This window comes from Zonotrichia albicollis, chromosome 23 (assembly GCF_047830755.1).
Source record: "Zonotrichia albicollis isolate bZonAlb1 chromosome 23, bZonAlb1.hap1, whole genome shotgun sequence".
NCBI classification, from domain to species: domain Eukaryota; kingdom Metazoa; phylum Chordata; class Aves; order Passeriformes; family Passerellidae; genus Zonotrichia; species Zonotrichia albicollis.
This window is the reverse complement of record NC_133841.1, coordinates 6,070,858-6,090,750: the sequence shown is the minus strand read 5'-3', so window position 1 is coordinate 6,090,750 and position 19,893 is coordinate 6,070,858. Positions and strand designations below refer to the sequence as shown.

The following is a 19,893-nucleotide window of genomic DNA, read 5'->3' as shown; positions in this document are numbered from 1 at the left end:
ACATCCTGTGCTCAGCCAGGTTTGGCACCTCCTGCTTTGCAGATGGGCTCATCCACAGCTCTGCTGCACAGCCAGTCCTGGCCACCCCCAAGGAATATTGGCACCACAGGGAGCCAGCAGGGGACACCAGGGTGGACAATGCCCAGGAACAGGAGCATGGATGAATCCCAGGGACAGGGAGTGGACAATGCCCAGGGACAGGAGAGTGGATGAAGCCCAGGGACAAGAAGAGGGAGAATGCCCAGGGACAAGAGGATGCAATGTCCAGGGACACAAGGATAGATAATGCCCAGGGTCAGGAGGGTGGACAATGCTGAGGGACACGGAGATGGACAATACCCAGGGACACAGAGATGGACAATGCCTGGGGACAGGAGGATGAACAGTACTCAAAGACAGAAGGATGGACAATGCCCAGAGACACAAGGATAGACAATGCCCAGGGACAGGAGGATGGACAATGCACATGGACAGGAGGATGCGATGCCCAGGGACACAAGGATGGACAATGCCCAGGGACATGGAGAGGGACAGTGCCCAGGGACAGAAATGTGGACAATGCCCAGGGATAGGAGGATGGACCATACCCAGGCACAGAGAGATGGACAATGCCCAAGGACAGGAGGGTGGATGAAGCCTAGGGATACAGAGATGGAAAATGCCCAGGGACAGGACAGTGGACAATGCCCAGGGACAGGAGAACGGACAATGCCCAGGGACAAGGAGAGGGAAAATGCCCAGGGACAGGAGGATGCAATGCCCAGGGACAGGACCGTGGACAATGCCCAGGGACACAAGGATAGACAGTGCCCAGGGACACAGAGATGGACAATGCCCAGGGACACAACAATAGACGATGCCCAGGGACAGGAGGATGCCATGCCCAGGAACACAAGGATAGACGATGCCCACGGCCCCGGGGCTCACAGGCTCCCCAGCGTCTGCACCACATTCAAAAGCAGCCCCCAGGGAAAGTCCCCGGCGGGGAGGATTTACATGAGCAGGAAAGGGGCCGTGCTCAGAGCAGCAGATTTGCCATTTTTAGGTGCTGGGGCCAGGGTGGTGGAGCAGCCGCTGTTTCTGCAGAAGCACAGGTTGGATGTTTTCCTGCCCTGGGCACTGAAGTATGGCTGCTCTGGGCACGAGGCTCTGGCTGCTCCCGGTGACCCTCTGGCTGCTGCCTCTGCTCACAGGTAGGCACCAAATGGGCTCTGCACTCGAGAGCAAGGAGCCAGGACACTGCCCTGGGCTGTGCGCCCTGCTCGGGGCCTTCCCCTGCTCTGCCTCTCAGTGCAATGATTTTGAGCTTTGTGCTGGTCTCTCTCAGCCCTGCTCTGTGCTGGGAGCCTCACAGGGAGCCCAGGAGGGCACACAGGGCTCAGAGCCCAGTGCCTGTCTGGGGTTTGGGTTTGGCTTCCCTCGGGGTGTGCAGGCAGGACATTGTGGGGCAGGCAGGTGGCTTGGGCTGAGCGGGTGCAGAGCCAGCCCAGCCGGGGCTGCAGGTGGCAGGAAAGAAGGGTTGTTGAGGTTTATTAACCATTTATTACTCTCAGAGGCCTGGGGATGGGGCTGGCACATTGCCTTGGGTACAGCCTCTGCTCTGTGGGGTTCAGTGCCCAGGAGCAGAGGAGAAATGGCAGGAAAAAGGCATTTGCAGTGATTTGTGAAGTCTGTGTGAACATGTGCACTGTTCCCCTTGGAGAAGCAGCAGCAACAGCCAGGACATGGCTCCTGTCCCCTTCCAGCTCACAGGGACAGCTACAAGAACCTGCAGCAGATCGCACCCTCAGAAGGCAGCATGTGCCCAGGGGACAACAGGAATTTAAAGGGTTCCTCTGGTGGCCAAACAAGTCCAGCATGGATTCAAGGCTGCAGGGTTTGAACATGGCTCTCATGATGATTTTGGGGCAGGATGGGGAAGTTCAGCCCTCCTGTGGCTGCAGTGGAACCCTCAGAGGGGTGTGAGGGACCAGCCTGGCTTTCCTTTAGAACCTGGGGAGCAAAGCCCTGGCTGGTGGCACTGCAGGTGACAGGGATACAGCCAGGACAAAGGGCATCTCCCAGCCTGAAACACAATGGGATGGGGCTGGAAGGGAGGATTTGCCTGCAGAGATGACAGTGCTGAACGTGGGCAGGGCAGCAGGGACCTGGAAGGGGCTCTGGGGCAATGAGAGGAGCCCCTGCCCAAGCCAGGAGTCTGCAGGAGGCTGGCACAGAGCTCAGCCTAGGGAACTGAACCTTTCTTCTTCTTTTTCTGTTCCTCCTTCTCCTTCTGGGGACGGGGAGGTTTGCAGCTGCCCTGCAGGGAGGTGCTGCAGCCCCACCTGGTGCCAGCTCCTCCACAGGGTTTGGTGAATCTCCATCGAGAGGAGGGAACGAGGCACTCAAGCGGGGCAGTAAACAGGGCTGGGGCTTCCTGCCCAGCTGCAGCAAGAGGAACCAGCCCAGCGGCACTGGAGCTGTGGGCAGGGCACCCGTGGGTGCTGGGGGGTCCCCACCTGCCCCTGCTTCCTGCACTGCAGGCCCACAGCACCAGCCCTTGTCCCAGGGGACTGTGTGGCCACGGGATCTGGGGACACCCCTGGCCACCACAGGGCTCTGAGCCAGGAGATCCCAGCAGGGAAGGGTTCCTGGTTGGTTCAGGGAGTGGGGATGCAGGGCTGGGAGTATCTGGAGCCTTCCTGAGAGGCACCAGCCTTGGGGACACTATAGCGAGTGGATTTCACTGGGGTATCAACCAGAAAACAAGATGGAAAACTTTCAGGAGACGGTATGGAAACCAAAGGGTTTGTACCCAAATCTGTGCTGCCCCAGGCCCTCTGAGCAGGAGGCAGCTGTTGTCCTGTTGTTGCTCCATCCCTATGGAGTGGGCAGGAAGGGCCAGGGCACATCCATCCCTCTGGGGACATCCTGGTGGGCTCCTGGCCATGCTCTCAGGCCCTTCTGTCTTCTTGCAGGTGGGACCCCAGCAGAGAAGAACAGCACTGAGAACAGCACAGGTACCCCTAGACCCGCTGGGCTCCTCCCCTCCGTGTGTCCCCAGGGTCCCACAGAGCTGCTGTCCCACCCCCCATGGGCCTTTCCATCCCAAAAGGCATTCCCAGGCTGTGATATCCCCCATGGCTCATCCCCAATCCTGCTCCTTCCTCCCCCTCTGCAAAGCCAGATCTGCTTTGATTTTCCTGAGCACCCACAGGTTTTCCCTCTGCATGGCCAAGTCTGGGACCAGCAGTGGCCTTGTGCCACTGTCCTTGGCCATTCCCACCCATGGGGCCCTAAGGGTGACCTCTGCAACCCAAAAGGGCTCCTAAAGTCACCACTCTGGGACTAAAACATGGCCAAAAAAATACATAATAAAGCAAAAGGCCAAAAAATGTGGAAGAAAAAGAGAAACCAGCTGGGATTCCACAGGCTGTAATTTTGGAGCTGGGATTAACTCAATGTGCACAGAGAGGGGTGGGAGCAGGACAGGAGTATTGGAGCAGAGGTATTCCCACAGAAAATTGGAGTTTCCATTATGATGCCTTGTGAAGGCTGAGCAAGAACAGAGACCAGACAGAGCTGAAGGATATCAGGGCAATCCCAAACCTGGGAATGATTGGCATCTGAATCCAAGGCTTCAGAATCCTGAACAATCCCTTTATTAAAACTATACTATATGATATCACAACTATAATAAAGAGATACACACTATACTATATCATACTTATTTCTAACTACTGAAGAATACTAAAGAAAACTCATGACTGGCTCCCAACAGCCAGGACACAGTTTTGTGTGATTGGCCAAGGAAACAAAACAATCCTCAGCAGTTACCAAATCCCTTCAGGTAAATAATCTTCCAACACATTCCACATGTTCACAAGCACAGGAGCAGCAAATGAGATAAGAAATGCTTTGATCATTCTTTTCTCCACTTCTCTCACAGCTTCTGTCTGTTCAGAGGGCATGTGAATACCACACAGGTTTATTTATTTATTGGAAGGCCTCAATGGATCCACCTTGGGCAGCACAAGAGCCCAGCCAGGGCTGCACCCCAGGTCACAAAATGGTCACAAAATGCCCCACTGGTCATGGGGTCTCTCACTTTCATAAGTTCTGCTCCATTTGCATATTGGAGTTGATTGTCCAATTCCGGCTTTAGCCCATGCAGTCCCATCCTGCTTGTTTTTTTCTCTTCAGTTCACGTTGTTTGTGCTTCTGGGCCTGAGATTTGGATCATTTGTCCTTGGTCCCCAGCTGGAGAAGGAATTGTTTTGTCTCCCTGCTCTGTGCAGAGAGCTCACCATCCCCTAATATGAAGCTCAGAGCCACCCCACTAAAGCAGCACAGAAAAATATAAAAGTTAAAACCTGAGGCATCAGTTAAAAGCAGACTTCCACCAGAAGCCACAGATCTCATGGAATCACAGAATATCCTGATTGGAAAGCACCTCCAGGGATCATCCAGTCCAAGCCCCAGCCCTGGCCAGACCCCCCAACAATCCCACCCTGGGCATCCCTGGGCATGGGGTCCAGACCCTCCTGGAGCTGCAGCAGCCTTGGGGCTGTTCCCATTCCCTGGGGGATCTGGGATGAGGATAATTCACCAAAACCAATCTGGACGCTCAAAAGCAGCATGAAAACAGGAATGGGGGGCTCTCATGGGTGTCTGCAGTGACAGCCTTGTCCCCTGCAGATGGCATGTGTCCCTCGGTGCACCAGAACGTGCGGTATGTGGCCGTCAAGAAGAACATGCCCATCTACTTCGTGTGCTACTCCCAGCAGCCCCAGGACATGCAGTGGTACAAGACAGCAGAGAAGAAGGAGGACCTCTCTGTGCTGGATCAGAACACGGCCAGGTACCACGTCGAGAGGACAAACACCTCCATCAACCTGACCCTCCTCAGGACCAGCTCCGAGGACAACGGGATCTACGTGTGTGACAAGAAGGGCCTGACGCAGAAGGAGAAGCTGCACTCATGTGGGACAGAGCTCCGGGTCATGGGTGAGTGAGTGGCAGCTCCATTTGGGCACCAGTCTGTAAAACATCAGGGGGTAGGAGGGTCAGGACGAATGGAGATGAGAAATCTCTGCAGCCAGGTTGTGGAATTTGGGGTTTATTGCAAATGGCCTGGGTGCAGGGCCCTGCTGGGAGCTGCCAGCCACAGCTCAGAGCAGGCCCAAGAGGAGAGAGAGGTAAAGAGAGAGAAGGCAAGAGTGTGGTAAAGAGATGAGAGAGTAAGAGTAAAGACAGTAAAGAGAGAGTAAAAGAGGACGAGGTTCCTGTTACAATAAATCTTCTTCTGGTCGTGGAACTTGGGGTTTGTTGCAAAGGGCCTGAGTGCAGGGCCCTGCTGGGAGCTGCCAAACACAGCTCAGAGCAGGCCCGAGAGAAGAGAGGGTGAGAGAGTAAGGGAGTAAAAAACATAAGAGCATAAAAGGGTAAGAGAGTGAAGTTTCTGATACAATACAATAAATCTTCTTCTGTGCTGAATATTTTAATTCTCACTAACCAATCTAGTACAAGATACAAATCCTATAGCATTTACATACAGCCTATAAGAATCATTACATTACCATACTGGGTTATATTTTAAACCTCTAAAAACTCCTCTTTGGGCCCCTTCTGCCAAGCTGTAGGGTCTGCTCTGACCCTTGGGCCTGCCTGCAAGCAGAGAGTGTTGTTCCATCAAAAGGGGATCACCTTCAGCCAGCCACATCATTGTTTTCCAGTTGTTCAGTAACTGAGGGATCTCAAAGCTTGCTTTCATTTCAATCTCACTTATAGTTTCCATATTCTCAAAATCTTTTGCCAAACAATCATATTTATAAGGCTTTCCTGTTTCATCTTCCCCAACACTCTCCCATTTCCCTCTCCATGGTGCTCCCACACCTCCTCCTCTCCCCGTGCTGGTGGGACCCTCTCTGACCCAGCTGTGGGTGCTCTGTGGCACCCCAGAGGTTCCATCCCTCACTGCCAGCCCCAAGGAGCAGGACAACCTCCCTGGGTCTGCCCTGGCATAGCCATCCTGCACAAACCAGGGACATGTTCCTCTAATAAATCAGATTTGTCATGCTCCTGGTGGTCCCTGATGCCAACCCTGGGGGCAGCTGCAGTGCTCTGGTCTCTCCCAATGCAGAGGACAGGTCACTCTGGTCCCCACATCCCCCTTGGTGACACACTCTGGCCTTGGAGAGCTCATCCTCCCCTGCAGCCTGGCCCAGAGGTGACCTGGGCTCTCCCTGTGTGCTGCTCCCAGGTACCAGCAGCATCAAGCAGTTCCAGAACAGGAACACACTGAAAGATGCCATCATCATCATCCAGTCCATCCTGCTCGTCGTCTTCATCAGCATCCCCATCCTCCTCTTCCTAGACAAGGCAAGTGACAGTGCCTCCAGCAGAGGGGATGTCCCCAGTGTCCCGCAGTGCCTCCCAGGCAGGCCAGTCCAGGCTGTGGGATGGGTTTGGGGTTGTGAGTGGTTACATGGATATCTGAAATGGGAACAGACCCATCTCAAATGCTGTGTGGGGACTCCATGGATGTGCCTGAGGAAGTGCTGGGACCTGGCCTGGGGGAGCAAGGCTGGGGACAGGGGATCCTGGCAAGTGCTGACCCCAACCTGTGACTCTCCATAGGGTGAAGAGAAGAAGAGGCCAGAGGAGGACCACACCTATGAGGTAATTCACGATAGCAGGACCTCTCTAACATCACCTGAGCCTTCACACAGGGGGTTGTGCCCCTGCTGGGTGTCTGCTGGGGCTCACCTTGTAGTCCCTTCCTTGGGACAAGGATCAGGGCACCTTCCTCCCAAATTACACATCAGCTGTGCTGAGCTGCCCCAGGAAGCACCCAGTGCACACCCAACATCCAACACCCACCATGTCCATTCTCTGTCCCTGTCAGAAGCTGCTCCAGGCTCAGGGAGGGTCCCCAGTGGGTGTCCAAGGGATGTGCCATGCTTGGAGCCTCCTGCCATGTCCCTCCCTCCTTTGTTGTTGCTGCAGGGGCTGGAGGTGGAGCAGATGGCCACCTACGAGGACATCACTCCTTTCCGGGACGTGAAGGCCAAGTGGACGGTGGGGGAGCGCCCAGGTGAAGAGTGAGGGGTCCTGTGCCCCTGCCAGCCCTGCCAGCCCCCGTGGCGACAGATCCCCTGGAGCACAGCTCTGCCTGGAGCCCAGGCTGCCAACACCTGCACAGCCCAGGGCTGGGAGCCCGTCTGGGGTGCTCATGTGTCTGGCCTGTGTCCCCGAGGCTGCCCTGCCCCTTTGTCACTGTCCCCACCCTGCTGACCGACCCCTAAAGCCTCTGTAGAAATTAGGAGCCACCTGTGATCCCCCTGGTCACACAGCCTCAGCACTGAGCTCCAGCTGGGCAGTGCCAAGGAAGGGCTGGGAATGAGGGCTCTGCTCCAGCCCCACCACCCCGGGAAGGACAGGAGCAGGCACTGCAGGGACACTGCCAACAGCACTGTGGGGCTGTTGTGAGAAGTGAATTTCAGGCCACTCTTCAGCTGCCAAAGCCAAGGCTGTGTCCAGAGCCCCAGCTGGCAGAGGTCTGAGGTGCAGAATCCCCCAAAAGCACCTCCTGTTCTCCAAAGACTATGGAAGAGTTGGGCAGAAAGCTCTGTCCCAAAGGCTTGCTGCTCCCCAAGCAAGAGCTGGCCCCTGCCACGAGGTTGTCCCCATGGTGAGGGACATGTGTGACCTCAGAACATCTGGGAAAACTGTAAATTGTGGGACACAAACCTCCAACTGCTTTTGAAGTCCTAATAAAGGCAATGGGTGAATCCTCATCCTGCTCCATCCTGCTGAGCCCATTCCAGGGGTGTCCCATAATCCTGGCGCCGATTTCCTGGGAATAATGAGCAGCTTTTTGGGTCCAGCTTAGCAGGAAACCAAACTTCACCTCTTCAAACTTCCCCCAGAGGGCAGGCAGGGGTGGAAAACCAAGAGCAGATGTGAGGCTGCCCATGGGGACCTCCACAGTGCCAAAACATCAGCTTGGGATGGGACAAAGACAATCACCAGGATCCAGAGCAGGACCAGCAGCTCCACTCTCAGCTAGATCTGGGCTTGAAGGAGAAGCTAAAAAACACCTGGAGATTGGGTTTGTCATTGAATTATCTTGGCATGGCAGCAACAGCTGAGGGTGGTGGGCTCAGAGCCAGCTGGGCACCAAAACCGGGTCTGGGGGCTTGGCTGGACAAGGGTGACAAGGACATTGTGGCTCAAACTGTCCCAAGGCGTCTGTGTCCTGGTGTTCCACGACATTTTTGGCTCCAAGCAGCTCCTGCAACTGCTCTGCACCCCAAAAACAGCCAAAGAAGGGTAAAATTCTAAGCAAAAAAATGCTTTTCAGAAGTAACAGGATGGTTCTTTACCAGTAAAGCAACTCTGTGGAAAACTGGAATTCAGTTTAAACAGCACAAAACACAGCATTTTGGAATTGATTTGTACTAGTTAAATAAAATGACCCCAAATTAATTCTGCCACATATATATATAAGTTATTTAAGCACATTTTACTTATAAAATTGGTTAATTTAAAAAAGGAACATCACAGGGAGAGAAAAGAGCTGGCTGTTCCTGGTTTCCATGTTTGCCAAGATTTTAGGACTAGCAGAGCTCATCCCTCCATTCCTTGTTTTCAGTTGCCAAATGAAAGATGGAAGTTGGTTTGGTTTTTTTTTTTTTTTGCTGGCCTTCCCAGCTCCAGATTTCTCAGGTCTCTGTAAATAACTCACTCAAGTGACTCAACAGAATAATAGAAAAAAATAAAGATAATTTGCTGTTTGCACCTGGTGAGTAACCACTTGTGTCAAAAAGCAGTTTTTGTCACCCAAGTCCTGCTCTGCTGCTCTCTCAGCTCAGGGCTTTGGCCTCCTTTAAAATGCCAGAAGTAAATAAAAATTTCTGTAGTGTTGTTGGTTTATTTGAATTGCCTGGAGTAGTTTCTAAGGAGCCTGGAGATGCCTGGGGTTCATTTCATTCTATATTGAGAGTGGTCTGCATTTAAAACATATTTAATGTAAATAAATATATCAGTCTATACAGCCCAGGCTCTGTATTTTGTCCTGATTTCTATCATTGAATCATGGAATCACACAGGCTGGAAAAACCCTCTAGGATCATTGTGTCCCCCACCACTAGCCCCTGTCCCCAAGTGCCACATCCACACACCTTTTAAATCCTTTCAGGGATGGGAATGCTCCCACTGCCATGGCTGGATTTCCCTAATATCCAATCTAAACCTCCCCTGGCACAGCTTGAGGCTGTTTCCTCTTGTCCTTGGGAGAGGGGACTGACCCCACATGGCTACAAGCCCCTTCCAGGTAATAGTAGGGAGAGAAATTCCTGTTTTCCATAGGGATGCTCAGGCAGACAGGTGGGGCTGCCTGGGGAGCTGAACCTGGGGGTTCACCCTCATTTTCACAGGAAAACCCAGCAGTTCCACCTCTGGTAAATAATCCCCATAAATCTGAAATGCAATTTCTTCTTGGAGCAGTGAGTTATGAGAGATAATCCCCACACCCCAAACCTTCTGCAGAGCTCAGCAGCAGCTCCTCGGTCAGGATTCCCTGGGCTGGGGACCACCAGAATCCCGGGAGCACACCCAGGAAAAGCTGTTTCACCTGTTTAAAACCTCATGGTTTTAAGGTTTTAAGGGGAAAGGTGGGCGGACATGGAGCCATCCTGAAGAGAATGGAGGGATTTTTTCTTTTCCGAGGAATGTGGAAATCATGCAGTGTGACGCTGCTTTAGACGGCTCGGGAATGCAGGAATTGCAGAGCCAAAAATTGGTCCGGGTGAGGTTTGGGAGCCGCTTGTGCAACCGCGGCTCTGCCTCTGACCCGGCGCTCGTCAGGCGCCGCTTCTGCCTCATTTACTGCGGGACAGCGCGGGCACAAAGCCAGTCCCGGGACAAAGCTCCGTGCCGGGACCGGGACAAAGCCAGCCCGGGGGAGCGGAGCGTTCCGTGTCGGGACCGGGACAAAGCCAGCCCGGGGCAGCGCTCCGTACCGGGACAAAGCCAGCCCCGGACAAAGCTCCGTGCCAGGACAGAGCCAGTCCCGAGGAGCCTGGCCCCGCTCAGCCCGGCCCCTCCGTGCCGGACCATGCTGGTTTAGCACGGCTCTGACCCAGAGCTGCGCAGGACGCGGGATCTCCACTGACACAGCGGCGTCATGCAGGGCTGGGCTGGGCTGAGCCCTGGCGGGTTTAAACACGAGCTGGAGCACAAAACACAAAAACACGCCCAGATGTTGCCGCCGTGGGGTGACGGGACACCTGATAGCGCAGGACCCGCTGTTCCCTTCGCTGCCGGGAGTGACATTTCCCTGTGACACCACCGCGTCTCCAGCAGCAACACCCGGGGATTCTCGGAACAGCCCTGCTCCTCTCATGTTTATCGAGCAGCTCTCCTCGCTCTCCTCCCGCAGCTCCAGCGGCTCCGGGGGTGATGCTGCTGCTTGGAAACCAGAGCCACACACAGCAAACGGGGGGCCTGGGCGAGCCAAATCACCCCCGGACACAGGACACCCCCTGAACACCAAACAAAGGCCAAACCAGTTTGGTTTGGGGCTTTATGTGGAATAAAAATCCTTTAAATACCCCTGGAGCTGCCCATCCCAGGTTCTGTTTTGTTTTTCTCAAGAGCAGGGATGGGTGGGCTGTGTCCTCTCTTCTCCAAGGCCAGGCTGGACAGGGCTTGGAGCAGCCTGGCACAGGGGGAGGTGTCCCTGCCATGGCAGGGGTGGCACTGAGTGGGCTTTAAGGTCCCTTCCAACCCAAACCACTCCATGATTCTGTTATTCCCTTCCCCATCTCCTCTTCCCCATCCCTCCTATCTGCTTTCCCCACCATTCTTCTCCTTAATCCCACAGTGTTTCATGTTTGCATCTCAGGCAGAGCAGGAAGAAGCTCATGACCAGGTTTTCCCACAGCCTTGTCCAGCTGAGAATCAGAGAAAGCTCCCAGAGCTCTGGATTTGCAGTGGGCAGGTTGGAATCCAAACCAGCACCCAGGGCAGGACAGCTCCTTGTCTCCCCTGTGACAAACCAGCTCAGCGAAAGTGTTGGCTGAACTTTTGACATTTTGGGAGAAATTGAGAGCAATTCCTTGGCAGAAATGGGATTCATCTGACAATATCCAGCCAGCTCTATCCCCACAAACAACAGAGAGGAAAACATTGCACAATTACGAATCTTTTAGGTTGGAAAAGGTTTCCAAGATTATCAGTCCAACCATTCCTCCAGCACCACCAAGGCCACCATTAACCCTTGTCCCCAAGTGTCACATCCACACAGCTTTAAATCCCTGCAGGGATGGGGACTCCACCACTGCCCTGGGCAGCTGCGCCAGGGCTGGACACCTCTTTCAGGAGGAACTTCTTCTCAATATCCAACCTAAACCTCTCCTGGTGCCACTCTCCGCTTTCTTTAAGCCAGAAATGTCCCAGGGTGAGTGCTCATGCCTGTGGGCCAAGGTGGCAGAGCCAGGCAGGAACACCAGGAGGACACAACCAATCCCACCACGATCTCATCTGGGCCTTGCTGTGATGAGGAAACCTTGAATTGCAATAAGCAGGAGAATATGGCGAAATCATGGAGCACTGGTCTCATCCTGAGGCAAACAAAGATCCCCAAGCTGCACATCTGTGAAAAAGCCTGGGATGAGGTAGCACCACTGTGAACACTGATGCATTTATGCAGGGGGAAGGTGCAGAGCTGTTGTTGTGATCATGGACACACAGATCCATTTTAAACAGACCCCCTGCTATATAAGGGGGGGCTCCACAGTTTCCTTCACCGGGTGAAAGAAGGAAACATTCCCAACCAAGCCACATCTGAGCAACTCACCAGCAGAAATGGCTCCAGGTACATTTTTTTTTCAGTTTTAAAGGATTTCCAGTACTGGGTGTGTAGGGTGACAGGACATGATGATGATGGGGTTGTTCTGTGGTGGGCTACACACACTTCTTACCATTCCTAAATTAAAATATGTCAATTTCTAAATCCATGAAAAAGAAAACCTTTCTCTGAAGTGTGACTCTAATCCACTAATTAATCTTTAACCTAAAGTGGGCAAGGAGAGTGTTGTGAGCTGAAATAACAAGATCAAGCCAGTTGTAATAATTACTATTACCATAAATGTTGGCAGGGATAATAAAACTCATATTCCAAACCTCAGGCAGGGATGAGGATGATGTCTAATAATGTCCAAGTCCTACAGGCTCCAGGGCATTCCTCTTCCTGAGGGTTTTGGTTTCAGATGAGCTTTGTGGACTGTGTGAGCACAGGTGGACATTTGTGTTGGGTGTCATGGGCTGAAAACCTTTAGGCTTGACCATGATCACCAAATGCTAAACGTATGACCCAGGGACCAAAAGCAGCTGGTCACAGCACAGGTGATGCCAGCCAAGGCAGGGACAAGGCCTAGGGGAAAACATCAGGGAAAACCACAGGGACACCCCTTATTTTTCATGGAGCAACCACAATTCCAGCCAGGAAGGCGCTGCTGGTCTCACTGGGAGCAGCCCCAGCCCTAAGAGCAGGTCCAGTGAAAGGGTCTTCCTCAATTTTGGGAGGGCTGAGCCCACAGTATCCAACAGGGCACTATGGAAGGTGAGCATGGATCCACCACAGGAGAACAGGCTGGGAATGAACTCCCAGGTGCCACCTCCTCCTCAGCACAGTCCCAAGGACTCCCAACACCTTCCTCTCCACTTTGCAGGCTCCTGCCTCTCTCCTCTGGCCATTGCTGTGATCACCATGGCACTGCAGTGGCCACAGGCAGCTGCCACCTTCCCAGCCATGCCCCTGTCCAGCCTGTTTGCCAACGCTGTGCTGAGGGCTCAGCACCTTCATCTCCTGGCTGCCGAGACCTACAAGGAGTTTGTGAGTGCTGTGGCCTGAGGGCATCTCCTCTGTGTTTCCTTGGTGGCTCCAGGGCTGTAAAGCTTCCCAGAGAATTCCCAGCTCTTGGTGTCTTTGCCAGCTCTCAGCGAGGAGAAGGAAGCTTAACAGGATAGGGCAGGTTGTGTCCCACCAGCCTGGACACTGTCACCTCTCTGTCCCCTCTCTGATGCCTCCTTGGGGCCATTTCCACCTGTGTCCAGACCCCCTGCACAGGGGTAGATGGGAGGTGGCACAGATATTTTGCAGAATTTTCCTGTCACCTTTGTCCCTGGGGAGGCTCTGAGTGCTTAAACCTGTCAAGTGTTTGCTGCTGCCCAAGAGCTGGCATGAGCTGTCCCTTTGGCACATGCTGTCCCTTTGGCATGGGCTGTCCCTTTGGCACGGGCTGTCCCTGGGGATCATCTCCTCCCCAGGAGAACCTGTCCCAGGTGTGTTCTGTTCCTCCTCCTCCTGCAGTCACCTGGAGCAGTGTCTGCCCACCCTTGTGACACCCTCTGGTGACACTGAGTCACCTGCTGCCCCCGGGCACAGCTGACCCTTACTGAAGAGCATGCCCTAGGGAGAGGGAGAATTTCAGGGCAGCTGTTGTGCCAACACACAAACTCCTGTTTCCCACCCTGTCCAGAGGCACCTCCTGTCTCCCATTTATTCCTTGCAAAGAGGAATCATGCAGGACAACTCGGGAATTCTCTGTGCTCTTCTCCAGCCCACGGGCAGCAGACCTGAGTGTATCTGGGATGTCTCCACAGGAACGCAGCTACATCCCAGAGGACCAAAGGCACACCAACAAAAACTCCCAGGTAGCCTACTGCTACTCAGAAACCATCCCTGCTCCCACAGGGAAGGAGGATGCCCAGCAGAAATCGGTGAGTTCTGACCTGGGGCAGGCACAGACTTGACTGTGGAGTCCCCACTGCAGGATCAGAGCGTTTCCACCTGTGAAACCTTTGGTGCTTTCACCCTCCTCTCTCTTCTTTGCTGTTTAAACCCTGCAGACTCTTCTGGTTACACTATAAATCATATTCCCAGCTCCAGCATGAGAACACTGCTGTCTGCACAGAACCTGGGGCTGTGTGCTGCCCTTAGCCTGCAAAATGAGCTGCAGGAGCAGTGTCCCTCTCTGGGTCACTCCAGGCTGCTCCAGAGGGAGCAGGACACTCCACCAAACACCGCACCTACTCAGCTTTGACCCTTTCCTGCCTCAATTTCAGGACATGGAGCTTCTCCAGTTTTCCCTGGTTCTCATCCAGTCCTGGCTGACCCCAGTGCAGTACCTGAGCAAGGTGTTCACAAACAACTTGGTTTTTGGCACCTCAGACAGAGTGTATGAAAAGCTTAAGGACCTGGAAGAAGGGATCCAAGCTCTGATGAGGGTAAGTCCCAGCTGTGGGATAACAGAGATCTTCCAGGCACGGGGCACTCTCAGGGATCCACAGACCATGAGAAATCTCCCTGAATTCCACATCCTTTGGACTTTGTTTCCCTTTTGATAACAAGATCATGTACCCCCAGTGCACAGGTCCCACCACTGAGGAGGGTAAGAACACAGGACAGGTGTTACCAGCACCCCTTAGGGAGCAGATTCCATCAGGAATCACAACATTCCAAACCCAGCACCCCACATCAGACAAACAGCAGCACATTTGTTACATCTCCAGGCAAAGTACTTTGAAACAGGCACATTTTTCAACGTTTGAAACCTCACAACATTTTATCAACACATTTTATGCAGGGAAGGACTTGCTCTGATGGTTCCCTCTTCCATTATTACAACACTCCAAGCTGAGAGCTGGAGGGCGTTCTCTCCAAGGAAGATCTTGTCAGAGAATCCCAGAAAGGTTTGGGTGGGAAGGGATCTCAAAGCCCACCCAGTGCACCCCTGCCATGGCAGGGACATCTTCCACTGTCCCAGATTGTTACAAGCCCTTTCCAACCTGACCTTGGACACTGCCAGGGATCCAGGGGCAGCCCCAGCTGCTCTGGGCACCCTGTGCCAGGGCCTGACCACCCTCCCAGAGAGCGAGTTTAGTTTAAAACCATTCCCCCTTGTCACTCTCCCTCTCTTTTAAAGCCCCTTTAAGGTCTTCTTAATTTTGTGTTTGTTGTTTAAAATTAACTTGTCCATTATGTGCCAGGACACCCTCCAGTTATGCTCCTTCTGTAAGTTTATGTACCAGAATCATCCTGAAGCTGTAGCTGCGAGAAATTAGTCTGGGCCATTATTTACATCTTCTAGCAGTTAAATAACTCTGTAAGTCAGGCCCTGTGAGCACACCCAGAGCTTCTGTGCTGGAGTAAGAAGGCAAAGGAATCAGGGCCACTGCAGATTTTGCTCTGCATTCTATGTGTGTTTGGGCATTGGGGAGCCACACACTGAAATGACACAAATGACACAAATGACACTTTTTCACCAATTGAGGACACTTTCTAATTCCTTTTTCACCAATTGATGACACTTTCTACTTCCCCAAAACCATTCTGATGCTGAGCACAGCAGGGGGAGTGGCTGAGCACAGATCTCCATATGGAGATGTGGGGCTGAATCAGAGCTTTGGGAAAAGTGGGGGAAGAGAGAATTATTTGTGCAGCATCCCTTTGGCTGCTTTTACAAATACATCAGCAAAAAGAGGAGCAACAAGGAAAATTTTAGTTCAATGGGGTTTTCACTGTCAGTGGGGTTTGATCCACCAGTATTTCTCTGTGATTTTGCCCTTATTTTAAGCCCCCCTAGGACACTCTTGCCTCCCCACAGCCCCATGTGTGTCACTGGCACTCTCAGTGTGCCATCACCCCGCAGCACCACCTCCACCTGCGCCCAAAACGGTAGCAGGAGTCCTTGTAAAGCATATGTATTGTATAAGTGGCTGTGCCCCAGTCCTAGTTATTCTAAATGAGCCACAGCTGTGAAGTCCTTAGTTGGGCAGCAGCTGTGGCTCGTGAAGGCTACTAGGATAAAAGAGGGTGGGTTGAGGGCCTTGGAGGAGCCCTGATGAAGCCACAAGGAACTACATTGCTGAGAAGAGCTGCATGTGAGAAAACCAGTCAGAAGGTTTGGACTCTAGAAATAATATAATAACAACACGATTACAATAAGTGGTGACCCTGATGAGATAGTTGGTAGAGATAAGAACAGCCAAGAGCTGTGGATGGCCTTTGAGCCAGGACTGTGGGAAAAACGGCCAAGAGCTGTGGAAGAACACAGCCTTTGAGTTGAGGATATGTGACAGGCAAGAACTGTGAAGAATATGGCCTTTGAGCAAAGAGCTGTGTGCGTGTTGTACGAGGCCTTTGAGTCTTGGGGTAAAACATGTATTGTGGGAAATGTATATATTGTACTTAAATATCTGTATTATATTTGAACATCTGTCAGTAAAAGAAAAAGGGGAAAATGTAGCAGGAGTCCTTGTAAAGGATATGTATTGTATAAGTGGCTGTGCCCCAGTCCTGGTTATTCTAAATGAGCTACAGCTGTGAAGTCCTTAGTTGGGCAGCAGCTGTGTCTCATTTAGAATAACTAGGACTAGAGCACAGCCACTTATACAATACATATGCTTTACAAGGACTCTTGCTACACAAAACCACACCTGAAATCCCATTTAAGAGCGGGGGCAATGCCCCTGACCTGTCCCAGGGCTCGGCAGGAGGTTTGTCCCTGGGAGACGCCCCTGTCCGGCCCTGCCTCTCCCGGAGTGTCCCCGCTGTCCCGCAGGAGCTGGAAGAGCGCAGCCCGCGGGGTCCGCAGGTGCTCAAAGCTACCTACGAGAAATTTGAGCTCCACCTGCGCGGGGAGGACGCGCTGGTCAAGAACTACGGGCTGCTGTCGTGCTTCAAAAAGGACCTGCACAAGGTGGAGACCTACCTGAAGGTGATGAGGTGCCGGCGCTACGGAGAGGGGAACTGCGCCCTCTGAGCCCGCCCCGCTCCAGGGAGAAGAAACTGGAGAATAAAACCCACTACTGCCGACACAAGTCTGGCTTTTGGGGGGGGCCATGAGTCTGGCTTTTGGGAGACACAATGTTTGGGGGGCTGGGAGGGGCAAGATGCCACAGGGGGAGGTGTGATTTGGGGCTGGGAGGTGTATTTTGAGTTGGAGGATGAGGATTTGGAGCTAAGGAAGGGGGTTTAGGTCTGAGAATTTGCTTGAATTTGGAGCTGGGGGGAATTTGGGGTGGAGTTGGGAGCAGGGGATGAGGGTTTGGGGCTGGGAGGTCAGATTTGGGGATAGACTTGGGACTACGGGGTGGATATGGGGTGAGGCACAATTGGGGCTGAGGTGGGTGGATTTGTGGCTTTGGGGGAGATTTAGGGGTAGATCTGGGACTGGGTGGTGGATTTGGAGCTGAGGGTGATTTGGGACTGAACAGCAGTTTGGGGCTGGGTGGTGGATTTGGGTCTGCAAGGATAAATTAGGGCTTGGATTTAGGGTTGGGGCAGAGTTGGGATTGAGGGGAGTGAACTTGTGGCTTGGGAGAGATTTGGGGCTGAGAGGCAGATTTGGGGTCTGAGGAGGGTGGGTGGGGCAGGGGGTCAATTTGGAAGGTGCTGAGTCCAAGGTTGTTGGTTGGTGGTACTCATGAAGTGGGTGCTGGCACAAGCCCTGAGCAGAGGATTTTCCTGTCACTGCATTTGGGAACACTAGAGCTTCCCCGGGGAGGCTCAGTTTTGTGCCACATCCCACTCACCTCTGCAGATGCAAGCACTTATCACCACAAACCTCATGGCAAAGGGGGAAAAGCTGACAGCAAGAGAAGCCCTGGCCCTGCAGGGTCATGCTTTGTTATTGAAACAGCTGAAATGAGGGCACACAGAGGCGTCCCCAAATCCCCTCAGTTGTTTTAACTCATTCCCAGTGGTGAGCTCCATCAGTGCTTGTCCTTGTGGTGCCATTTCCTGGGACCCTGATGTGCTTCCGCTTGTCCCACTAAAAGAAGGGTTTGCATTTCCTTGTCTGCTTGGAAGGAGCCAACTCCAGGGTGGCTTTGGCTTCTCTGGAGCTGCTCCTGCCATGAGCCAGTGCTGGGCACTGCCAGGGAATGGTCCCAGGCTGCCAGAGCTCCCAGGGTGGGATTGTTGGGGTGTCTGTGCAGGGCCAGGGGAGGACTGGATGATCCTTGGGGGTCCCTCCCACTCAGGATATTTTGACTCTTCCTGCAGTTTGCCTGGAGCAGTGTCTGCCCACCCTTGTGACACCCAGTTCCCTGAGGTGACATTGAGTCACCTGCTGTCCCTGGGCACGGATCCTTACTGAGGGGCAGCAGCAAAACTGGAGCTTTTTGGGGTTTGACACAATGAGTCCCCATCAGATTTTTTGTTGAGAAGATGGAATTTCTGCTGGCTTGTTGTCTCTCCACACTCCCCCTTGCAGGCCCTGCTCTCCAGCCCCTTCCAAAGGCGCACAGCAAGCTGACTGACCAATACTGCCCCCAAGGGAAGGGAGCAGCAGAGTCAAACAGAAAGCTCTGTTCCTGCAGAACCATCCCTCAGCTCCCTGCCTGCTCCCTTCCCTTGGGACAGGGTGGGAGGGAATGCAGAACCCACCCTCCACAGGGCACTGTCCAGCCCGATGGAAAGGGGAACAGACGAGGATTTGGAAGGACTTGCTCAGGATGAGAGTGTCTGTGTGTCCTTCTGGCTCATTGCCTCGTGATGTCAGTCAGTCCTTCCAAAGCAGAAACATTCCCAAGTGGTAAATTCTGGGGAAGCTGCCCCTTATATAGGACAAAAATTTGTGCACGGGGAGGAAACTAAAACATGTTGTAAAGAGGAATTTACACTTGATTTCTCTAGCAGGCCAATGAATTGTCTTTGGAACAGTTTGACCTCAAAGAAGAAGTTTTGTTTGATCTCAGTTTTAATCTCAGCTGCCACAGAATTAAAGCAGCTCTGTCTTCATCGTTTCCAAGAGTTTTGCAGTGTTTTATTAGGGATGAAAGTTTAATGTTCTGAGACAGCATGTGCATCACATCCAATGTCTGCTTCTCCTCCAAATATGTAACAGCAACAGAAATGGGCAATAAACCTAAATGCTACTAAAATTAAGCCCCCAAATAAATGCTGGTTTTAGAAAGGAGGTGTTTTCCTGTCAACTTATTGAGGTCAGCTATATCTGGAACCAGCAGAGCTGCAGGATTATTTAGATAGAGTATCAGACGTGTGCAGCACTTCCAGAACAACAAAAGGAACAAACCCTCCCTGCAGGAGCCCACGTAAAGCCCAGAGCTGCTCTGAGAAAACTGGAGGGGGAAGGTGTCTTACCAGAAGAAGTAGCTGTGGGACTTATTTGCACTGGCACAGGAAAAGTATTTCTCTAAGAAGAGGAAAAAAAAAAAAAAAAAAAGCCTTGTAATAAATGTGTTGAGCCACAAGAGTCTTGTGAACCACAGGTGTTGAACTCCAAGTAGTTGGGGCATTAACATTACATAAAACAAAGGTTCCTTCTACTTTTAAACATGTTTTCCATTAAATGAAATGGGATTGTGTAACCTGGTAATGAATAACCATCTGAGGCAGCTCAAGCAATGGGAAGGGACACCAAGCTCACCAAATCATGAAGGGAGGGGGGTGTCTTATTTCATAACAAACTCCTGCCCAGGTATTTTGACCTCGCTTTGCATAAAAAAAGCTCAGGGATGAGCCAAAGGAATGATGTGAAATCCCTCTTGAAATTAGAGAAATGTAACCTGTTTAACAAATATAAAGAGCAAAGGGGTGATTTGCTACAGGAGAAATCACCTGGCCCTGGCTGAGCTTGAACCGCAAAGGTAAAGCAAAATCCAGTGTGTGGACACAGAATTTGGGGAACTCCAAGTGGGAAGATGTGGTGATTCACAAGGGAGTGACCAGGGAGCCTGGTATCTGTGAAGGTAAATCCCTGCTGGGGCAATTTCTATATTCTATTGGCTTATAAATGCATCAAAATATGAAATTATCACCATCCCCAGCAGTGTGACCAGAGGGTGAGGGGGGAATTCTGCCCTGCTCAGGTGAGACCC

General features: G+C 52.5%; 2 protein-coding genes across 2 annotated transcripts; both read left to right on the top strand.

Moving 5' to 3' along the window:
- Positions 1 to 1,054: 1,054 nt before the first annotated feature.
- Positions 1,055 to 8,985, top strand: CD79B (CD79b molecule). The gene is made up of 6 exons (XM_005496445.4): positions 1,055 to 1,193; positions 2,958 to 2,999; positions 4,678 to 4,986; positions 6,242 to 6,360; positions 6,619 to 6,660; positions 6,988 to 8,985. Exons 1-6 carry the CDS (start codon positions 1,127 to 1,129, stop codon positions 7,084 to 7,086), a joined length of 678 nt encoding a protein of 225 aa, XP_005496502.2. The 5' UTR covers positions 1,055 to 1,126; the 3' UTR covers positions 7,087 to 8,985.
- A 2,865-nt stretch (positions 8,986 to 11,850) lies between these two features.
- Positions 11,851 to 16,811, top strand: LOC102073216 (somatotropin-like). The gene is made up of 5 exons (XM_005496437.2): positions 11,851 to 11,860; positions 12,717 to 12,880; positions 13,651 to 13,767; positions 14,113 to 14,274; positions 16,611 to 16,811. The coding sequence occupies exons 1-5, from the start codon at positions 11,851 to 11,853 to the stop codon at positions 16,809 to 16,811; spliced, it is 654 nt and encodes a 217-aa protein (XP_005496494.1).
- Positions 16,812 to 19,893: the final 3,082 nt, after the last annotated feature.